The 17,921-nt window shown below is 49.6% G+C and overlaps 1 protein-coding gene across 6 annotated transcripts in view; it reads left to right on the top strand.

The window, feature by feature from the left end:
* CDK5RAP2 (CDK5 regulatory subunit associated protein 2) overlaps positions 1-17,921 on the top strand; it is a 170,294-nt gene that overhangs the window by 83,285 nt on the left and 69,088 nt on the right. For all 6 annotated transcript variants that reach the window (XM_042913941.1, XM_042913937.1, XM_042913940.1 and 3 more), the window contains 4 exons: positions 2,736-2,833; positions 7,716-7,846; positions 8,930-9,039; positions 11,138-11,266. In XM_042913941.1, the coding sequence (XP_042769875.1) occupies positions 2,736-2,833; positions 7,716-7,846; positions 8,930-9,039; positions 11,138-11,266 (468 nt within the window). The remainder of the gene's footprint in view (positions 1-2,735; positions 2,834-7,715; positions 7,847-8,929; positions 9,040-11,137; positions 11,267-17,921) is intronic.

The following is a 17,921-nucleotide window of genomic DNA, read 5'->3' as shown; positions in this document are numbered from 1 at the left end:
GAGAACTTTGTAGAGATGAGCTCATTCAGTCTCCTTCACCGCCCTGTGAGCGACGTAGAATCATCACCTTCCTTTAGAGGTGTGCATATTGAAGCACAGAGAGGTTGAGGAACTTGCTGAAGGTCACACAGTAAGGTCACACCCTCCTAACTATCCCTGCCCTTCATGGTAGGTGCTCAAGAAGCAGTAGGTTTGTTTTAACGTTTGTTTATTTTGAAGAGAGAGCGCGAGCGAGGGAGGTACAGAGAGAGAGGGGGCAGAGGATCCGAAGCGGGCTCTGTGCTGACAGCAGAGAGCCCAGCGCGGGGCTCGAACTCACAAACTGTGAGAGCGCGACCTGAGCCAGAGTCGGACGTTCAACCGACCGAGCTGCTCAGGCAAGAGGCAGTAGTTTTTAAAATTTTCTTCATCATTGTTGGCTGCCTTTCATGTGGTTGACAGTGACAGTGATTCCCTGCCAAGCGCCCCGGTGCGTCGCATCCATTCTGGGGCATGGATGGCTGGACTGAAGAGCTCAGGCCTCAGGGCCTGGCTGCCTGGGTCCGCGCCCTGCCTCTCCACCTGACCTTGGCTGCCGTCAGCCCTCTGTGCCGCAGCTCCCTCATCGCGGAAACGAGGGTGGTGGGAGGCCTGAGAAAATGCCCAGGGAGCACTGAGCACAGTGGCTGACACCGTCTTGTTATCCTGTTCAATTCTTCCCCAGGCTCTTCTCGGGGACCCTCTGTTGACGCACATGGTGTGTACAGGTGGGAGCCGAGAGAATCCCACGTGACACTGTTGCTGTGCACAAAAGGCATATGGGAGCTCCCTGTGCCAGGGACATGTGGCGTGATTTACAAAAGGGCCCGACATTTCTAGCAGTCTGGGTACCTAACTTCTCATGATCGAGCTGGTGGTTTAGCGTTTGGACCCCTTAATTAGCAGGTGGTGCCTTTGCCTTGTCTTGTTCAGGGCGAGGGGCCTGGCGGTGTTCTCGCGGGTCAGGGGCCCCTAACCTTTCCTTGCCCTCTGCATCCCTGCGGCAGTCTGCGGAAGCCAGGGATCTCTTCCCTGGAAAGATCTTCCAATGCATAAAATATATGCACGGGATTATAAAGGAAGCCAATTACTTTGAAATTCAGTCATCAGACTATTGAAAAAAATCTGCTTTGGAAATGGTGCTTCTTTATTAACGCGTTAAACGATGGGGTCACATGGTGAGTATAGTGACCGCTGTGGTTCTGAAGCGGTGGTAAAATGAATATTTTAAGATAACTTGAGATGCCTGTAACACATACAGGGTCCCTGTGTTTCTTTGGGATGACACCGTCACAGGAAAACACCAACACCGCTGTGGTGCAGTAACCGTGCTCCTTCGGGTCCAGTCAGGTTTCCACCCCTGTCCCGGGTGGTATCTTAACTTTAGGAGAAGGCATAGGTCAGTGGGAAGTACAAGGGCTGCTTGCTGTTCTAGTCTCTCCACGACCTGAGCGCCTCCCTCGAGCATTTAGGGAGCATCGCGTCCACGCAGGACGCTGCCCCAGTCTGCGCATGTTAACTTTATTTAGCGTTCTTCCCTTGTCTTGGAATAATTTCAAATTTATAGGCAGGTTTCGAGAATAAAGGATTTTACCTTTCCTGAGGCCTCTGAGAGCAAGTGGCCCACGAGAAGCCCTGTCCCCTCTGAGTCCCCTAGCGTGTATTTCCCGTAAGCGGGGACACTGTCCTGTGTGCCATGGTGCAGCCGTCAAGGGCAGGGACTAGGCCAACTCCCCACCGCCTTCTAATCCTCAGACTCACGGGTGCTTCACTGCTCGTCCCGTAAAGCCCTTTGTGGCCAGAGGATCTGATTCGGGATCGCACGTTGCTTTGTCGTGACTCTTTAGTCTTCAGTCTGGGGCAGTTTCTCGGTCTTACCCTTGACTTTCATGCCCTTCATAATTTTGAAGTGTCCAGGCCAGTCATATGTAGAATGTCCTTCAGGTTGGGTTTGTCTGACGTTGCTGGGTTGATCGGGTTCAGGCAGGTGTATTTGGTGGGAATACCTCTCATCGCAGCCTGTTGGTCCCCAATTTAGATTTGTCTCATTACCGGCCACGCTGACTTTGACGGCTTTATGCAGGTGGCACCTGCTAGGTGTCTTGACTATATGGTTACTCTTTTTCCTTTGTAATTGGTAAGCATTTTGAGGTGTTTTGAGCCTATGTAAATATCCTGATAGTCTTCAAACTTTCACCCATTGGTGTTAGCTGGCTACCTCAGGTCACATAAGTAGGTTCCAGAGATCCCCCTTAGATCCCTTTGTCATCATTCTGTTCCGGATGCCTTTAGAAGCGGCTCACTTGGCCTTTTCTGTTTTAATGTAAGTCCCTTGTCCCTTTTGGTTGATGAACTTCTATTCTCCGGGGCAAGAGCAACGTGGAGAGGCGTTCTCTGTGGTGTTGCGAAAACGATGACCAGCCGCTTGGAGGGGAGGCGGTTTCACGACTGGTGGATCGGGTGACAGCGATGATCCTTTTATAGCAGCCATTCAGTGTTGGAAGCACAGCACTCGGCTTTGTTCCGAGGGACGTGGCGGGCAGTCATTCCCCACTCCTCCTGCAGGTGGTGCTCTGCGACCGTGGCCTGCCCGGCAGCCTGGCACCCGGGATCACCTCCGTTTGGATTTAGAAACTACCCACATATGTTTGCATAACGTCAGGATGGACTCTTTTACAGTTCTCCCCTTAATGTCAGATGCCCGTTGTCATTTCCAGGAAAAGCAACAATTAGACTATGAAGAGCTGATTCAAGTCTTAAAGAAGGAGCAGGACATCTATACTCACCTGGTAAAATCTCTGCAGAACCCAGACAGGTAAGGTTACTGTTTGGACCTCACACTCCTACGTAGACACACATATTCCGAATAAATACGGTTGGCGTCTGAGGCGGCAAATCCATCCTGGTTTGGTCAGGAAGCTTAGATGATGCTTGGATGATGGTTGCCTGACTTAAATCGGGTAAACCGATTTTATATCGAGAAGCGTCTGACTTTGGGGTTGATTTCTTTTATTCTAATGAATTTAGGATAAAAATAACATAACAATAATTTCTCAGTAATCTATAGTGCCTTCTTAATAGATCTAGAAATACTTCCATGTGTGTTACCTCGTAACAATTGTTACCCTATTTCCCATAAGGCCACGCAGACTGAGGGAGGTTGAGTGTCTTTTCCAAAGTTACACAGGTGGTGAGTGACCGAACCCAGGGGCTCATACAAGGTTCTGGAGCGACTTGTGTCTTTATAGAACTGCTGAAATGATTTGGTGCCTGTGAGGTGTGGTGACGAGAGCCCCCCGCGACCGAGTGCTCTTGTTCTGTCCCGGCTCTGTGTCCGCGGGCAGGTGGCCCACTCTGTCCGGGGCCTCTGTTCGCCAGTGCAGGATTGACCTCGGTGATTTTTCACCTCACAAAGTCCTCTCTCTGCACAGTGGGGGTAGTTACAGGTGAGAGGATACGGTTCATTTCAAAACTATACAGAAGTGAGGGAGGTGGGTTGGGGACACCGAGGGAGCGAGAGCGGCCATGGCTGCCCGGTGGTCAGGGCTGGGCTGTGAGTAGATGGGCAGGGGCTCATTGTATTAGCTTTCTTCGTTTGTGTCTGTTTAAAAGTCTCCATAATAAAAAGTTAAGGTATTTGTCCCCTTACTGCTCCTTCTAAGACTTTCACTCTGGCTGGAATGGTCTTCCATTCCTTCCTTCACCAGGGCCTGGGCCGTGTGCCCTCCTGCTTCTGCCTTCGCACCGTTTCCACAGCCTGCCTTTGTCTCCCAGAGGTCCTTGAGGATTCATCTGGAGGGCTACCCTCGTGAGGAGGCTGTCCCCAGGATGGTTGTCGTCCTGAGTTTTCTGCCCTCGCAGCTGCCTTTGCCACCCTCTGGGCACGTGTCTGTAACTGGCCTGCCTCCTCGTGGGGACCCTGCGCCCCCTCCGGGTGGGATCCTGTGTCGCTCAGCTCCATTTCCCCCGTGCCTGTCACCGCGGCTGGGGCGGAGTAGCCACGCAGGAAGCCGTGAGTGGACGGGCCCCCCACCCCCCGCCTGGTCTTCTGAGAGATGACATAATTTTCAGATTTGTTGATCTGAAATGAATTTAGAGAAAATGGAAACATGCCGATGAGATTCTGGGAGTAGGCGTCACTCTGTAAAAGTGGGCCTTTTCCAGAAGCCTCAGCAGCTCGGCGTTTTTACAGGGGGCGGGGCCGGTGAAGCTGGGAAACTCGGGGGCAGCGGGCCAAGTCGGGTTACCTGGGCAGCTTCTCTGGGTCCTGGGCCGCGTGGGGTGCTTGGCACTATCTCAGCTTTTACTGCTCCCTTCCAGAAGCGCCTTCCCCTGCCCTGGCGTGACGGCCTGTTAACAGTGTCTCCAGATAGTGCCACATATCTCTTGGGAGGTTGATTGTCCCCAGATGGGAATCACTGCTGTAACTCCCGAGAATCAGAAAGTTTGGCTTATAAATACCCTCTTTTCGTTCGGGAGTTGCTCAGATGTATGGAAAGAGGGAAACGCCTGTCGAGTTGTCTCCTGTGTGTTGGGCCCTGTGCTGAGCTCTTTCCCGTGCAGCTCTCGTTTCATCCTCAGAACAGTCCCGAAGGAAAGGTATCAGCCCCATTTCACAGATGAGGAAGGCAGGGCTCCGGCAGTTTGACCGACCTGCCCGAGGTCCGGAGCGGTGGTGCCGTCGGGAGCTTGGCTCCGGCTCCTCGTTTCTGCCTCCCCCTGCCTCCACGTTGCAGAAGGAGGACTGCGCAGGGCTTTTGTTTCTTTCCAGGCGAAACACCTTTTGTTCCACCAACTCCTCACACCTGGAAAAGGCCCTGGAGTTAGGGGAACATGAATGACAGGCACAGGAGCAACAGCGGTGTACTTTTCACCCTGTCAGGAAACGGAGGAGGGAGTGCAGCCGGTCGCGTTCCTCCGCCCTCATCGCAAGAGCTGCGTGGAAACACGCTCCTTTTTTTTCCTCCTGCTGAAATGTCTCTGCAGCACGGCTGCATCCGAGCGAGTGCTGTGACACCTCCGTGAGGTTTTCCATCAGCCTTACAAATTGATCATTATGATTGTCTTGAAATGGAACTAGGCACAGGTTGCTGGTAGGGCCCCTTCCCTTGCAAGGAGGCTGCTTCACAATGAACCATCGTCAAAGCAGCGAGCATAGACGATTAGACATGGTTTATTTTCCTTCCGATGTATGTTGATTTATGTGCGCGGTTCGAGGGGTGGAGCTGGAAGAAATCTCTGAAGGAGAGTGGGGCTTGAGTCTCAAGCCCAGACGTCAGGAGCAGTTGCTGCTAATGCTAACCCTTTGGGGGCTCTGGATCCCTTTTGAAAAATCTGATGAAAGCTCATGGGCCCTCTCTTTAGAAAAACCCACATGTTCTTAAGTATTCGCATGCGGTTTCAAGGTGTTGATGGACCCTCTTAAGGAACCAAACGTCAGACGCTGGACAGAGAGTGATGTATTTCTCAGTATTTAAAAGAGGAGGCTTTCTGATGTGTTAAGGTGTTTTGCTAGTCTCGAAAAATGTTCATATATTTTGTTTTAAGTTTATCTGTTTATTTTGATAGAGAATGTGTGAGTGAACGGGGGAGGGACAGGGGGAGAGAATCCCAAGCAGGCTCCGCACTGGCAGTGTGGCTTGGAAATGTGGTGCCCCAAAATATGTTCATGTACTTTGACCCAGCAGTTGCACTGCTGGGAATTGGTCTTAAGAAACGAACCTGAATGTGAAAAGGCTTTAGGCACAGAGATGTTCAGTGAAACATCGCTTATGTTATTCAGACGTTGGCCGGGGTCTCTGTTCCTCTGAGAGCTGGGGGCACTCAGTTCAGATCCCTGCCAGGTGCCACGTCAGTAGGAATCCAGAGCCCATCTGGTGGGTCTGTACTGCCCCAAGTCAGTGGCCACGAGCCATGGGACTATTTACATCTGAATTAAGAAAAATGCGGCATCCCGTTCCCCAGAATGTTAGCCACATTTCAACTGCTCAATAGGCACATTTAGCCCGTGGCTACCATATTAGTGCATAGACAGAACACTTCTAACTTCCAGAAGTTCTGTTGGACAGCAGATTCCTGCAGATTCTGGGAGGTGTGCATTTACATGGCCTCTTGTGAATTCTGGGCTGCTGGTGTCATGTAGGCTCTCTGTGCAGGTCATGCTGTGTCACACAGACCCAGATGTGAGACTTGACACGCATTCACTCCACTATGCTTCTGTGAATGGGGCTGACCTATCGCAATGGAGTTCTGTTGGTCCCTAAATTGGTCCTTCTCTTCCTCCCATTATCAACTCCCTTTCTTTCTCTTCCTTCCTTTCTTTTTCTTTCTTTCTTTCTTTCTTTCTTTCTTTCTTTCTTTCTTTCTTTCTTTCTTTCTTTTCTTCCTTCCTTCCTTTCTTTTTTCTTTCTTCCTTTCTTTTCTTTTCCTTCCTTCCTTCCTCCCTTTCTTTTCTTTCTTTCTTTCTTTCTTTCTTTCTTTCTTTCTTTCCTTTCTTTTTTCTTTCTTCCTTTCTTTTCCCTTCCTTCCTTCCTTCCTTCCTTCCTTCCTTCCTTCCTTCCTTCCCTCCCTCCCCTTGTTTTTACCCCCAGTACTACCTCTTTCAGGAATGACACATTCGCTCTTCTCACTTGTCCCCTCTTCTGAAGCCTGGGTGCCAGGTGACACGCAGGCCCTGGAGAGCCTCCCCATCCACACCCAAGCCCTTGTGAGGCATTACTCCAAACAGAGAAGTGTTCTGGGCAATTACGTTATTTCTTTTTATTTACACCTGTAGTAAAAACTTGGAAATGACCCAAATGTCCACTAATAGAGGATGAGTTGGAATAAACGGTGGGAAGTTTACTTGATTAATGTTACATAGTCACTGAAAATGATGCTTGCAAATAATTTCCAAAAATGTAGGGAACTATTTAAGTGAGGAATGCACAATTCAGTATCTGACACCAAGTACTATTTTCACCTTGTAAGGGTGAACACTCAAGGAAAAAGATTGGGAGGAAATGCAGTCTGGGGGCGCCTGGCTGCCTGTCAGTAGAGCATGCAACTCTTGATCTCGGGGTTGTGAGTTCGAGTCCCATGTTGGGATTAGAGATTACTTAAAAACAAATAAAATCTTAAACAAGGAAATGTAGTCTGCCATGTGTTAACTGGTAGTTAATTAATGTTAGTTAATGTAATTTTTGTTTTCTTATACTTTTGTATTTTAAATTTTCTATAAACAAGTAAATCCAACTTTCATAACCAATAAAAAAAAAACCCACTGATGACATAACAATCAAAGGGAGGCTTGCTGGCTTTTGCATTTTTTAAATTAATTAATTAGTTAATTAATTTGCTTAAAGTTTATTTTTATTTGAGAGAGAGATAGAGAGCAAGCGGGGGAGGGGCAGAGAGAGAGGGAGAGAGAGTCAGAATCCCAACTAGGCTCTGTGCTGACAGGGCTCGAACTCATCAACTGCAAGCTGAAATCAAGAGTCGGACACTCAACCGACTGAGCCACCCAGGCGCCCCCCGGCTTTTGTCATTTGAAACACAGATAGGTCTGCGTAAAAATTTCTGGTGTCTTCGGGTGATGTATGGAAGTGTTGAATCACTGTATTTAGTCCATACCTAAAAGCAATATTACCCAGCGTGTTGACTAACTGGAATTTAACTAAGAACTTAAAAAAAAAATCCTGGTGTCTTGTTTTACGAAGTATCAACAGCCTGCAGGCCGAGCTGAGCAGCATTTTCGCGCTGCGGACGCAGCTGGAGCAGGATGTGCTCTCCTGTCGGAATTTGCAGAGGACCCTGGAGGAACAGATCAGTGACTTTCGGAGGCGGGAAGGTACGTGCCCTCTTGCATGTGTTTCCCTTTGGTTTTTCCACGTGGAGGGCCTTGGCTGAGCTTGAAGAAAGTCCTAAAACTTAAGTAGGGGATGGGGAAGGCACGGGATTTCCTCTGGGTTCCGTGTTAACGTTGGCTCTCCCAGTCTGCGTCCACCTGGCTTTGGCCTTGGTGCAAAGGCCCAGCGCGTCATGTCCGTGCCTCACAGGGTGTGCCGGGGGGTGGTACCTCGCTGCCTCTGCCGCGCTCTCATCACTTGGTGCTTCTAGATCCGCGTCACCTCAGGGCCCACCACGTCTGGGCTCTGCCTACCGGGGTACCCACTGCAAAGCCTGCACCACACAGACCCACAGCCTGGAGGTTGCCGTTTCGCGTTGAAACTTTGCGTTTAGCGTTGTGACCACAAAGGGATTCATTAGGGAGGGACACAGGGTGAGGGGGTGAGGAGCCTGTGGTCTTTGCATTGCTCTGCTCATCACAGCAGCACTTGGCCCGCTCCCCCCCACCCCCCCATTGGGATGTGACGTTTGCTGCAGAGGAAGCAGACCCTTACGTAGGTGACCGGAGATTCTCTTTTCTTAGATCTAGCAGCCCATTTTCTGTACTTGGTGTGCTCACTACCACAGAGGGCTCCGGGGCCAGTGAAAGATACATCGGGCACGTGTATTTCCCTGGAGCGCTACCCTTGAGGGTCACATCTCATTTTCCTGTTTTCTTACCTAAACAGAATCACTCCCCCATTTAAACCGAAACCACCATTTGCCTGTGCCGTTCAGAATGCTCCCTAGGTGCAGCACTTCGTGTGCAAATTATAATTCAGAAAAGGCCGCAGTGAACGCCTGCAGCCCATGATGAAACCATACATTGAGATATCAGCCTATAGAGAAAGAGGGAAAATTACTTTTGCTCCAAAGGTGGTGCATTAAACTCCCTATTTGTACTTCTTCCCCCTTGTAGCAACCCCCTGCCCCCCTTCTCCCAATTCAAATTGCCTTACGTGGATTGTACTGGGATTGGTCTTGGAAGGATCTATTTCTGATATTCTTTTGCTCTCCATGGCCCCCCCTCCTTTTTTTTTTGCAGAAGAACCATTTTCATTTTATAGCGATCAAACATCTTATCTGAGTATTTGCCTTGAAGAGCACAATCGACTTCAAGTGGAACATTTTTCTCAAGAAGAACTTAAGAAAAAGGTATTGACCTGTTAACTTTCCGTGCTTTGTTGGTTATTTGTTGTGTCTTGGGCTCCTGATCCTGAGGTGTAAGATTGTGAAAGCCCCTTTCCTCTCCTTTCTTCCCTCTCTCTCGGCCGGTCTTTGTTCCTTTGGTGTATGTTACCTCCCGTGCCCTCCCTCGTGCCTGATACCCTCCTTCTCAGGCTTGAGGCCCGGCCCAGTCTTGATCTCTTCTAGGAAATGCTCTCTATCCCTCCCTCAGGTCATTCTCTTCTCTTCTCAGACCTGACTGCATTCGTGTCATGCTCATAATGACCTGGAATGATCTGGTTACTCATCTGTGACCCCATCAGGTTGTGAGCGGCTCGAAGTTAGTGATTGCATTTTATTTATTTTTGATTTTCCAGTATCTACCACACGGAGTGGGAGTTAATACCTGCTTTTTGAAAGAATAAAGGTCCAGGTTTGCTGAGTAAATCTTTTTTAAAACTAGAAACCAAGTTTCTCAACCTGTTGGTTGTTGGTGTGGTTAGAGTGGTTTAGTGTTTCAAGAGCCTAAGAACCACTGCGAAGAGTAGGAAATGTGAGCTCAGAGGAGACTGATTTATTACAAAATTACCATATATGTATGACAGATTCGGTTTCTGCCTTGGGCTAGCTGACATTCTGGTAGAGTAGTAGACACGTGCACAAGTAATTGCATTGTGGAGGGTGAGGGTCGCTGAGGTAGGCGGGTGTGCAGGGTATAGGTCGCAAAGGCAGCAGAGGAGGAGGGGTTAATTGCTAGGGGGTCGGGGGATCCTCACTTGATCAGAGGAGGCTTTTCGGCAAGCGAGGCCTGAAGTGGGTTTTGAAGGACGAATAGGAGCTTGTCTAGGTGGAGGACTTTTTCAGCAGCAAGAGACGGAGTAGGTGCAAGGCACTAAAAGTAAAAAGTCGAAAGGAGAATTTAAAATTTTTCAGGATTTTGGGAGGAGTGGAGCACGGAGCGCCAAGGCCTCTTAGTTTTGGAAGATAAAACGAGGATCGCCGACAGCACCTGCGGCAGCGTTAAGGCCAGGAACCAGGTCACTCGCGGTTGGCACTCGGCAGGTGTTTGCGGAGTCAGAGGGTTTTGTTCTTCTCACTCCCGCCTTGCGGGGTGGGTCCAGTTTGTGTTCATGTTTGGCTGTATTGGACATCTGTGTGTAGTCAGGGTGGGACGTCCCACTTTATCTGAGGGGCTAACAATTACTCTGTTAGGAAGTCTGTGAAATGACTGGCCGGCGGGACTTGAAGCTTGCAGGGAACGGAGGTGGCGTCTGTGAACTGCTTATGTACCTGGTCCAGCAAAGCCCTGTCTGGGGGCTCTGGGGGCTCAGCTCCAGGCCCGCTCTGCCTCTGCGGGGGCAGCTGCCCTTCCCCACGCGGCAAGGCACCTTGGCCATCCTCGTATGTTATTTAGGCCCCTGGACACCTCCGGCGGGCGAACCTTGGGCAACGAACTTCTTTGTTCGGTGGCTCCTTGTTGTAAAATAGGGATAGTCATTCTAGCCTGTCCACCTCCTCAGGAGTTTTGTAAGGAATGAATGACTAAAGCTTGCGGGCGTATTTCGGTAGCTGTCGATTGCTTGGTGATGGAAGACAATTATTATTACTGACATCGTTGGGTAGGTATACAAAGAAGAAGGTCGATGCTATGAAAGAAGACTGACGCAGTCTCAGAAATGTCCGTCTCGGGGCTTTTCCTCCAGAGGACCCCAGGTACGAGGCAGAGATCGTATTAGCCGTCGTTAGTGGGGCACGTAGATGGTGCCAACGTCCTCAGTGCACCGTGACCGTGATCACCTTCAATCCCCACTGTAGCCCATTCCACAGATGAGGAAATGGAGGCTTAGCGCAGGATCACTCTGCCTTGAAGCGGTGGCCGTGGGATTAGAACACAGGCATGCGGGTGGTTTTTCACCGTACCCCGCCTAGCCTGAAGTCTGGAACCAGCTGCCTGAGTCTCCATAATTGTGGTTTATGGAGATGCTGGAGAGTCTGCTCAGGAGAAGGTCTGTGTGCAGGGCCCGGGCCCAGGGGCGCTGAGGTTGGCTTGTGGGTCCCCAGCTCTGTCTCTGCTCTTGTCTCTCAGGTTAGTGACCTGATACAGCTGGTGAAGGAACTGTATACAGACAACCAGCACCTGAAGAAAACCATTTTTGATCTCTCCTGCGTGGGTTTCCAGGGGGGTGACGGACCTGAGGCAACAGAGCAATCAGAGGTAAGAAGAAACGTTCGTGTTACGCGCCGACTACAAAACGGTAACCACCCCCCGAATGTCCTCAGACGGCACCTGTCCTGAGGAGGCCCCTGTAGAAGCTGCCTTCGCTGGACGTGGTTTTGAGGGCCCTGCTAGGTCCTCCTCACGTCCGGGTTCTGTCTGCATGGACACGTTGGGCGTATTTTGCTACCTTTGACTCCCGAGTCGGGCCCTGGGGTCTGGGCCACGGATGGTGCATCTGGATGGGTGGGATGGCCTCAGGGGGATCCGGAGAGTCGCCGCATCACCCAGGTAATTTGGGTGGCGTAGATGCAGCTTTAATGAATGACTCTGTTAACGTGGAAAAGCACATGTGTAAACACATTTTTCATTTTCTTGGTGTATTAATCTTCTGAATTCTCTGCAACTTGTCACTCGGCCTCTGGACCGGTGGCTCTGACTGGATGTGTCGTCCCTTCGCGCACGTAGCCGGGACTCCTGCGCTCTGCCTTGTACAGGGGACGTGGTGGGGAGCACACAGCCTGTGCCAGCACAGCCCTCGAGCCCGGCTTCCCGGCTGTGGGAATTTTCTGCCGGTGGCATCGGAAGGCCTGGAAGGGCCACGAAAGGTTAAATCACGGTGTCTCTTTGAGGACCACAGACAGCGTGTGGTTCGCTGGGCTCGTGTACCCACGGGGCGAGTGAGAGGCCCACTCTGTTAGCTGTCCAGCCCCGTGGAGAGACCGGGGAAGTCTTATCAGGCCTGGTGACATCCGGGCGTCCGATTCTCCGTTCTTGGCCTGTGCGTACAAAAGGGGGCCTGAAGTCGTGTCGCTGAGAAAGAGCCTGTCCCTCCCTTTAGCCCCTAACTGGCCTCGCTCCCCCGAGGGAAGAGCCCTGCCCCGGGCGTCTGTGAAGCCTTTTTCAGGGGACCGGGGCTGTACTGGCCACGAGGTGCGGGAGGCCCTTTTGTCTCTGGGTCCCGGGCCCCTCAGTCTTCCTGCTGACGGTTGTCTTGAACTCGGCCTAGCTGGCCAGGTAAAAGGAGGTCTCGTTGCCACATTCCGGGAAAGATCCGTCAGCCTTGAAGCTGTCTCCTCCCGCCTTCAAAGGGGGAGCCGCTCAAAGGTATCTACGTTTGGCTCAGGCCATCTGCTGTCTTTGAGGGAGGGAACGTTATTGATCGTAGCCTCCCGGGCTCCAGATGATTTTGGAAACTAAGAATATCTGCAATCCATTTAGGGAGAAACAAGTCTCTTGGTTTGTTTTCTCCAAGGCAGCATTTTTAATAAGCAGCTCATTCTTCACCCACTTCATTTGAGTCGTAAATGGCGAGTTTGTTTGTTCATTTGCCCTTTGAAAAAAATCTGTTAAATGTCCCATTATGTCCTTTGGAGAACAGAGGCTTTTTCCTCTTCCCACTCTGAGATCTTAATAACCAGCCGATTCGGATTTGAGTCATTTGTCAGATTGCACTTCAGCTTGATGTTCCCTGTGAATACATTTGTCCTGTGTAGCAGTGTTCCATCTTCCCCCGGAATGGGATGGGAGGATCCCAAGATCCGCATGGGAAGGAGGCTGTTCCCACGGTGATCCTGAGCCGAAAGGTTGCGGGGGTGAGGGTGGGCCGGCAGAGAGGGGCCGCTGCCTCTCCCCAGGCCAGTTCCCCGGGGGCGCGTGTGGTTCTGCTCGGAGGGGGACCGGAGACGCCCTGGCTGTGCACAGCCTTGTCCCAGCAGCCGGGCTCGCGGAGCAGGGGCTGGGCACCATTCCCGCTAAATGAGAAAAAGTCGGGCGGGGCGGGGGAGGGAGGCGGTGGGAAGCAAATCGCTTTTGTGTTTTTAAAATTCAGTATTTTTCTCCAGTGTTTAATTAACCCACAGCATTGGGTTAAAATAGAGAAAAGAAATTACCCCGATCCTGTCACTTTAAAACACGCATAGTTAATTAATATTTTGGAATCCTTCCTTCTCTGTGTGTATGAACATGTACAGGCCCACAACGCATATACGGTTTCGTTTCCTGTTTCTTCCCAATTGCTGTATTCCAACATAGCATCTTATTTTACCTAATGAAGGCACTGAAATTTAACTAAGCCCCTGATTATTGTTGGACATGTAGATGGTTTCTAGAGAGTCACTCTTTTCAATTACCTGATGAGGGTCTTTGGACCCAAATCTCTTTCTGGGTTTAGGATTTTTTTCCCCTGGTACTGTATTGGGTATTACGTATCCCAGATACGTAACTTCTAGGTCAAAAGTACAGATGTAGAAAGATACAGGTATAGAAAAGCATACAATTTGTTTTCATAGGGGCTCCCCCTGCAACTTTTAATTTTTTTTTTTTTTTTTTATTATTTTTTTATTTATTTATTTTTTATTTTTTATTTTTTAATATATGAAATTTACTGTCAAATTGGTTTCCATACAACACCCAGTGCTCATCCCAAAAGGTGCCCTCCTCAATACCCATCACCCACCCTGCCCTCCCTCCCACCCCCCATCAACCCTCAGTTTGTTCTCAGTTTTTAACAGTCTCTTATGCTTTGGCTCTCTCCCACTCTAACCTCTTTTTTTTTTTTTTTCCTTCCCCTCCCCCATGGGTTTCTGTTATGTTTCTCAGGATCCACATAAGAGTGAAACCATATGGTATCTGTCTTTCTCTGTATGGCTTATTTCACTTAGCATCACACTCTCCAGTTCCATCCATGTTGCTACAAAAGGCCATATTTCATTTTTTCTCATTGCCACGTAGTATTCCATTGTGTATATAAACCACAATTTCTTTATCCATTCATCAGTTGATGGACATTTAGGCTCTTTCCATAATTTGGCTATTGTTGAGAGTGCCGCTATAAACATTGGGGTACAGGTGCCCCTATGCATCAGTACTCCTGTATCCCTTGGATAAATTCCTAGCAGTGCTATTGCTGGGTCATAGGGTAGGTCTATTTTTAATTTTCTGAGGAACCTCCACACTGCTTTCCAGAGCGGCTGCACCAATTTGCATTCCCACCAACAGTGCAAGAGGGTTCCTGTTTCTCCACATCCTCTCCAGCATCTATAGTCTCCTGATTTCTTCATTTTGGCCACTCTGACTGGCGTGAGGTGGTATCTGAGTGTGGTTTTGATTTGTATTTCCCTGATAAGGAGCGACGTTGAACATCTTTTCATGTGCCTGTTGGCCATCCGGATGTCTTCTTTAGAGAAGTGTCTATTCATGTTTTCTGCCCATTTCTTCACTGGGTTATTTGTTTTTCGGGTGTGGAGTAACTTTTAATTTGACAAGGGGTCTGAACAGCGGGAGGCCCTTGATACGGTTTGTCGGGTTTGTCCTCAAAACGGATGCCCTGGAATGGGCCCCCTCCAGCTGGCGAAGACCACGCTTACTCCCCGCGTGTGGGCCGTTCGCTTCAAAACCAGCCAAACCAAAAAAAGACTGAGGACAGGTGTCCCTTGGTTTTAAAAGTGCCTTAAAATAGTCTCAGATCGGTTTGTTGCTATCTCTTCATGTTTGTTTACTGGTTACTAATTTATGTGCTTGAGAATTGATGCACAGGAGTGACTGGGGCAGCCGGCAGTCAGGGTGCTGCTGAGCCTCCTTTGCGGGCAAACCCCGAGCTGTGTGATGTGTGCCACCGTCCCCTCTGAGGGGCAGGACGTCGGATACGTGCGTCAGTGCGCAGAAGGGCTTAGTCTCTATGAGGACTAACATCCCTATTTGCTTACATCACCATTTATAGAAACGGCTAGAGAACTAAGATCTTTTTTTAAATTTTTTTCCTCCTGGAGGGCAAACACAGATTGAGGGGCATAGTTTAATTGAACGCAGAAATTGGAAGGGCTGTCATTCTGAATGAGAAGTAGGCCTTGTGTGACTCTAGAGGACAGACATGGTACTCCGAAGCAGAAGGTGCTGGTTAAATTCTGCTATTAGTAACAGAATACAATTTCGTTTGTCCGAAGCAGATTTAATTTCATTAAAAGGAGGCGCTTTCTAACAGTCTGATTTCCTAAGTTACTATGAATTTTACATGATGGATAAAGAGCCCTCAGCACAGTGCCTGGCGTGTAGTAGGCACTCGGTAAAACAGTTAATTTAATTAAAACATTTTTATTAAGTTTATTTTGAGAGACAGAGACAGCATGAGCGGGCGACGGGTAGAGAGAGGGGTAGAGAGAGGGGGAGAGAGAGAATCCAAGCAGGCTCCTTACTGTCGGTGCAGAGCCCGACACGGGGCTCAAACTCGCGAAACCGTGAGATCGTGACCCGAGCCGAAACTGAGAGTCGGATGCTAACCACCTGAGCCCCGCAGGCGCCCCAGTTTCGTTTAATTTTTTTAGTAAGTTAGTGGCCGAGTTGGGCCTGCAGCCTTCTTCTGGCTCCCGTTCCGTGTTTTCGTGACACCACAGGCCAGTGCTGCCGAAGTGTACCGCGCATGTGACTTTCCCGGGGAATCTTGTTGAAGATTCTGGTTCCGTCAGTCTGGCATGGGGCCCGAGAGTCCACATGAGTCATGAGCTTCTGTTGCTCCAAAGGACACCCTTGGGGCAGCAAGACCAGAGGTAATCCCGAATACTTTTTGGTCTCAGCTCTCATTTTGAAAGACTCTGTTCATTCCTTTGCTCTTTCAGCAGGTACTTCATTGTGCACCCCGTGTTGTTAGAACTCAACGCAGACGTGGGCCTGCCCCGGCTGCTACGTCGGGCACAGAAGCTGAGGGGCAGGTGCCCTTGGGTGTGGGGAGGACTGCGAAGGAAGAGCACGGTGTGCCGAGGGAGTGAGCGGACAGGGGTCCGGCCTTCTCTTTTGAGGTCGTGGGTAATTCTTCCTGGAGGAGGAAGGAGAGCCCGAAAAGCAGGTCAAGAAAGAGTAACCCAGGAGGTTGGGGCAGAACCAGGATGGTGCAGACGTTACGGAGCGATGCTTTACGGAGGGGTGTCCACTAGGGTCAAGTACTGTCTGAAGACCAGAAAAAAGTGGTGGGAAGTTGTCAGTGAGTCATTCACGTGTGGAGCGAGGGACATTTCTCTCTGTCCACAACATTTAATTTCTTGGCCGTTGCTGGAAATTGAGTTTACTTTTAATTTTGACCGAGTCGGCAGAGGTAAAGAGAAATGAACGTTGATCTTGCTTTCGCTGTATGGGGTAGTGGTGTGGTTGTGGTTCTGGAAATGAAGAATGGCTTCGAGGATTTTGAAATTTCAACTGGGAATGACGTGGGTTAACAGTACTGTGCTTAGCTTAACTTAAGGGGAGACCCTTCCTTTATCCACAGGGTCAGGGATGAGCTTCTCTGTGCCTCTTCCCTGAGCCAGTGTGGGTTCCGTCTCCCGTGTCGGATGGTCTCTGGGGACCTTTCACGTGCAGTAGAGAGTGTCAGCGACAAAAGCCACAGTGCCAGAGGTGGGGATAGACACTTCTTTCAAGAAGCTTGGAGAGAGGCAGGGAACGCTCAGTGACCAGAGCTGTTGGGGAGCAGAGGGAGACTGTTGTTTTGTTTTTTAAAGATGGGAGAGACTTTCCCCCAGAATTTTATCCTGAAAACAATTTATTTATTTAAAAAAAAAAAATTTTTTTTAACGTTTATTTATTTTTGAGACAGAGAGAGACAGAGCATGAACGGGGGAGGGGCAGAGAGAGAGGGAGACACAGAACCGGAAGCAGGCTCCAGGCTCTGAGCCATCAGCCCAGAGACCGACTCGGGGCTCGAACTCACGGACCGTGAGATCGTGACCTGAGCTGAAGTCGGACGCTTAACCGACTGAGCCACCCAGGCGCCCCAATCCTGAAAACAATTTAAACACCTCCAAGTGAGGAGAACCTGACGGTGAACACCCACACACTCCCCACCTAGATCCTGCTGTTAACATGTCCCGCCGCATTCACTCCATCTGATCTTTTTGATACATTTTAACGTAAGTTACAAATACCCGTGCCTTTCCCCTGAAATACTTAAACACGAGTATCTTAACTTCAGTATGTGTTTACAGTTATTTTTCCTTTTAAGGTTACATTTACGTATATTGAAACGTAGAAATCGTGTCTGTGTTTGCTCAGATGCACAAACATATGTACCTGTGTAACCCACGCCTCCGCCAGACCCCTCAGCGTCCCTTCTCATCAGTTCTCACTGCTCCCCGCCAGCCATTTTTCCACTTCCGACCCCCATGTGTTAGTTTTGCCTGCGCTAGGCCTTCACAGGAACGGAATCATCAAGTAGACTCTTGTGTAAAGCGTCTTGCACTCGGCATTCTGTTTTTTGAGGCTCATCCGTGTTGTTATGTGAACCAACAACATGGTCCTTTTTATTGCTAAGTAGTATTCCATCGCACAGATACATTAAAATTTGTTTCTTTGTTCCGCTGCTGCTGATGTGCATTGTTTTGGTTTGGGGACATTATGATAAAAATTGATCTGAACACTCAGTACGGATCTTGAGGTTTTCACTCTTCTTGATGAATACCTACGAGTAGAATTCCTGGGTCATAGGTTTATTCGTTTTGTAGGAAATTGCCAGTACTTTCTCCACAGTAGTCTAACATCTTCTACTCCCACCAACAAGTTTGAGAGCCCTGGTTGATCTTTATCACTTGAGAGTGTTTTAGTAACGAGGGAAGATGCCAGTAGAGGGAGAGAAGCCCCTGGCCCTCGTGGAGAAACTTGACGCCTTGGT

Source organism: Panthera leo, chromosome D4 (genome assembly GCF_018350215.1).
Source record: "Panthera leo isolate Ple1 chromosome D4, P.leo_Ple1_pat1.1, whole genome shotgun sequence".
Lineage (NCBI taxonomy): Eukaryota > Metazoa > Chordata > Mammalia > Carnivora > Felidae > Panthera > Panthera leo.
The sequence above is the reverse complement of the archived record's forward strand: the minus strand, read 5'-3'. Positions and strand labels throughout refer to the sequence as shown.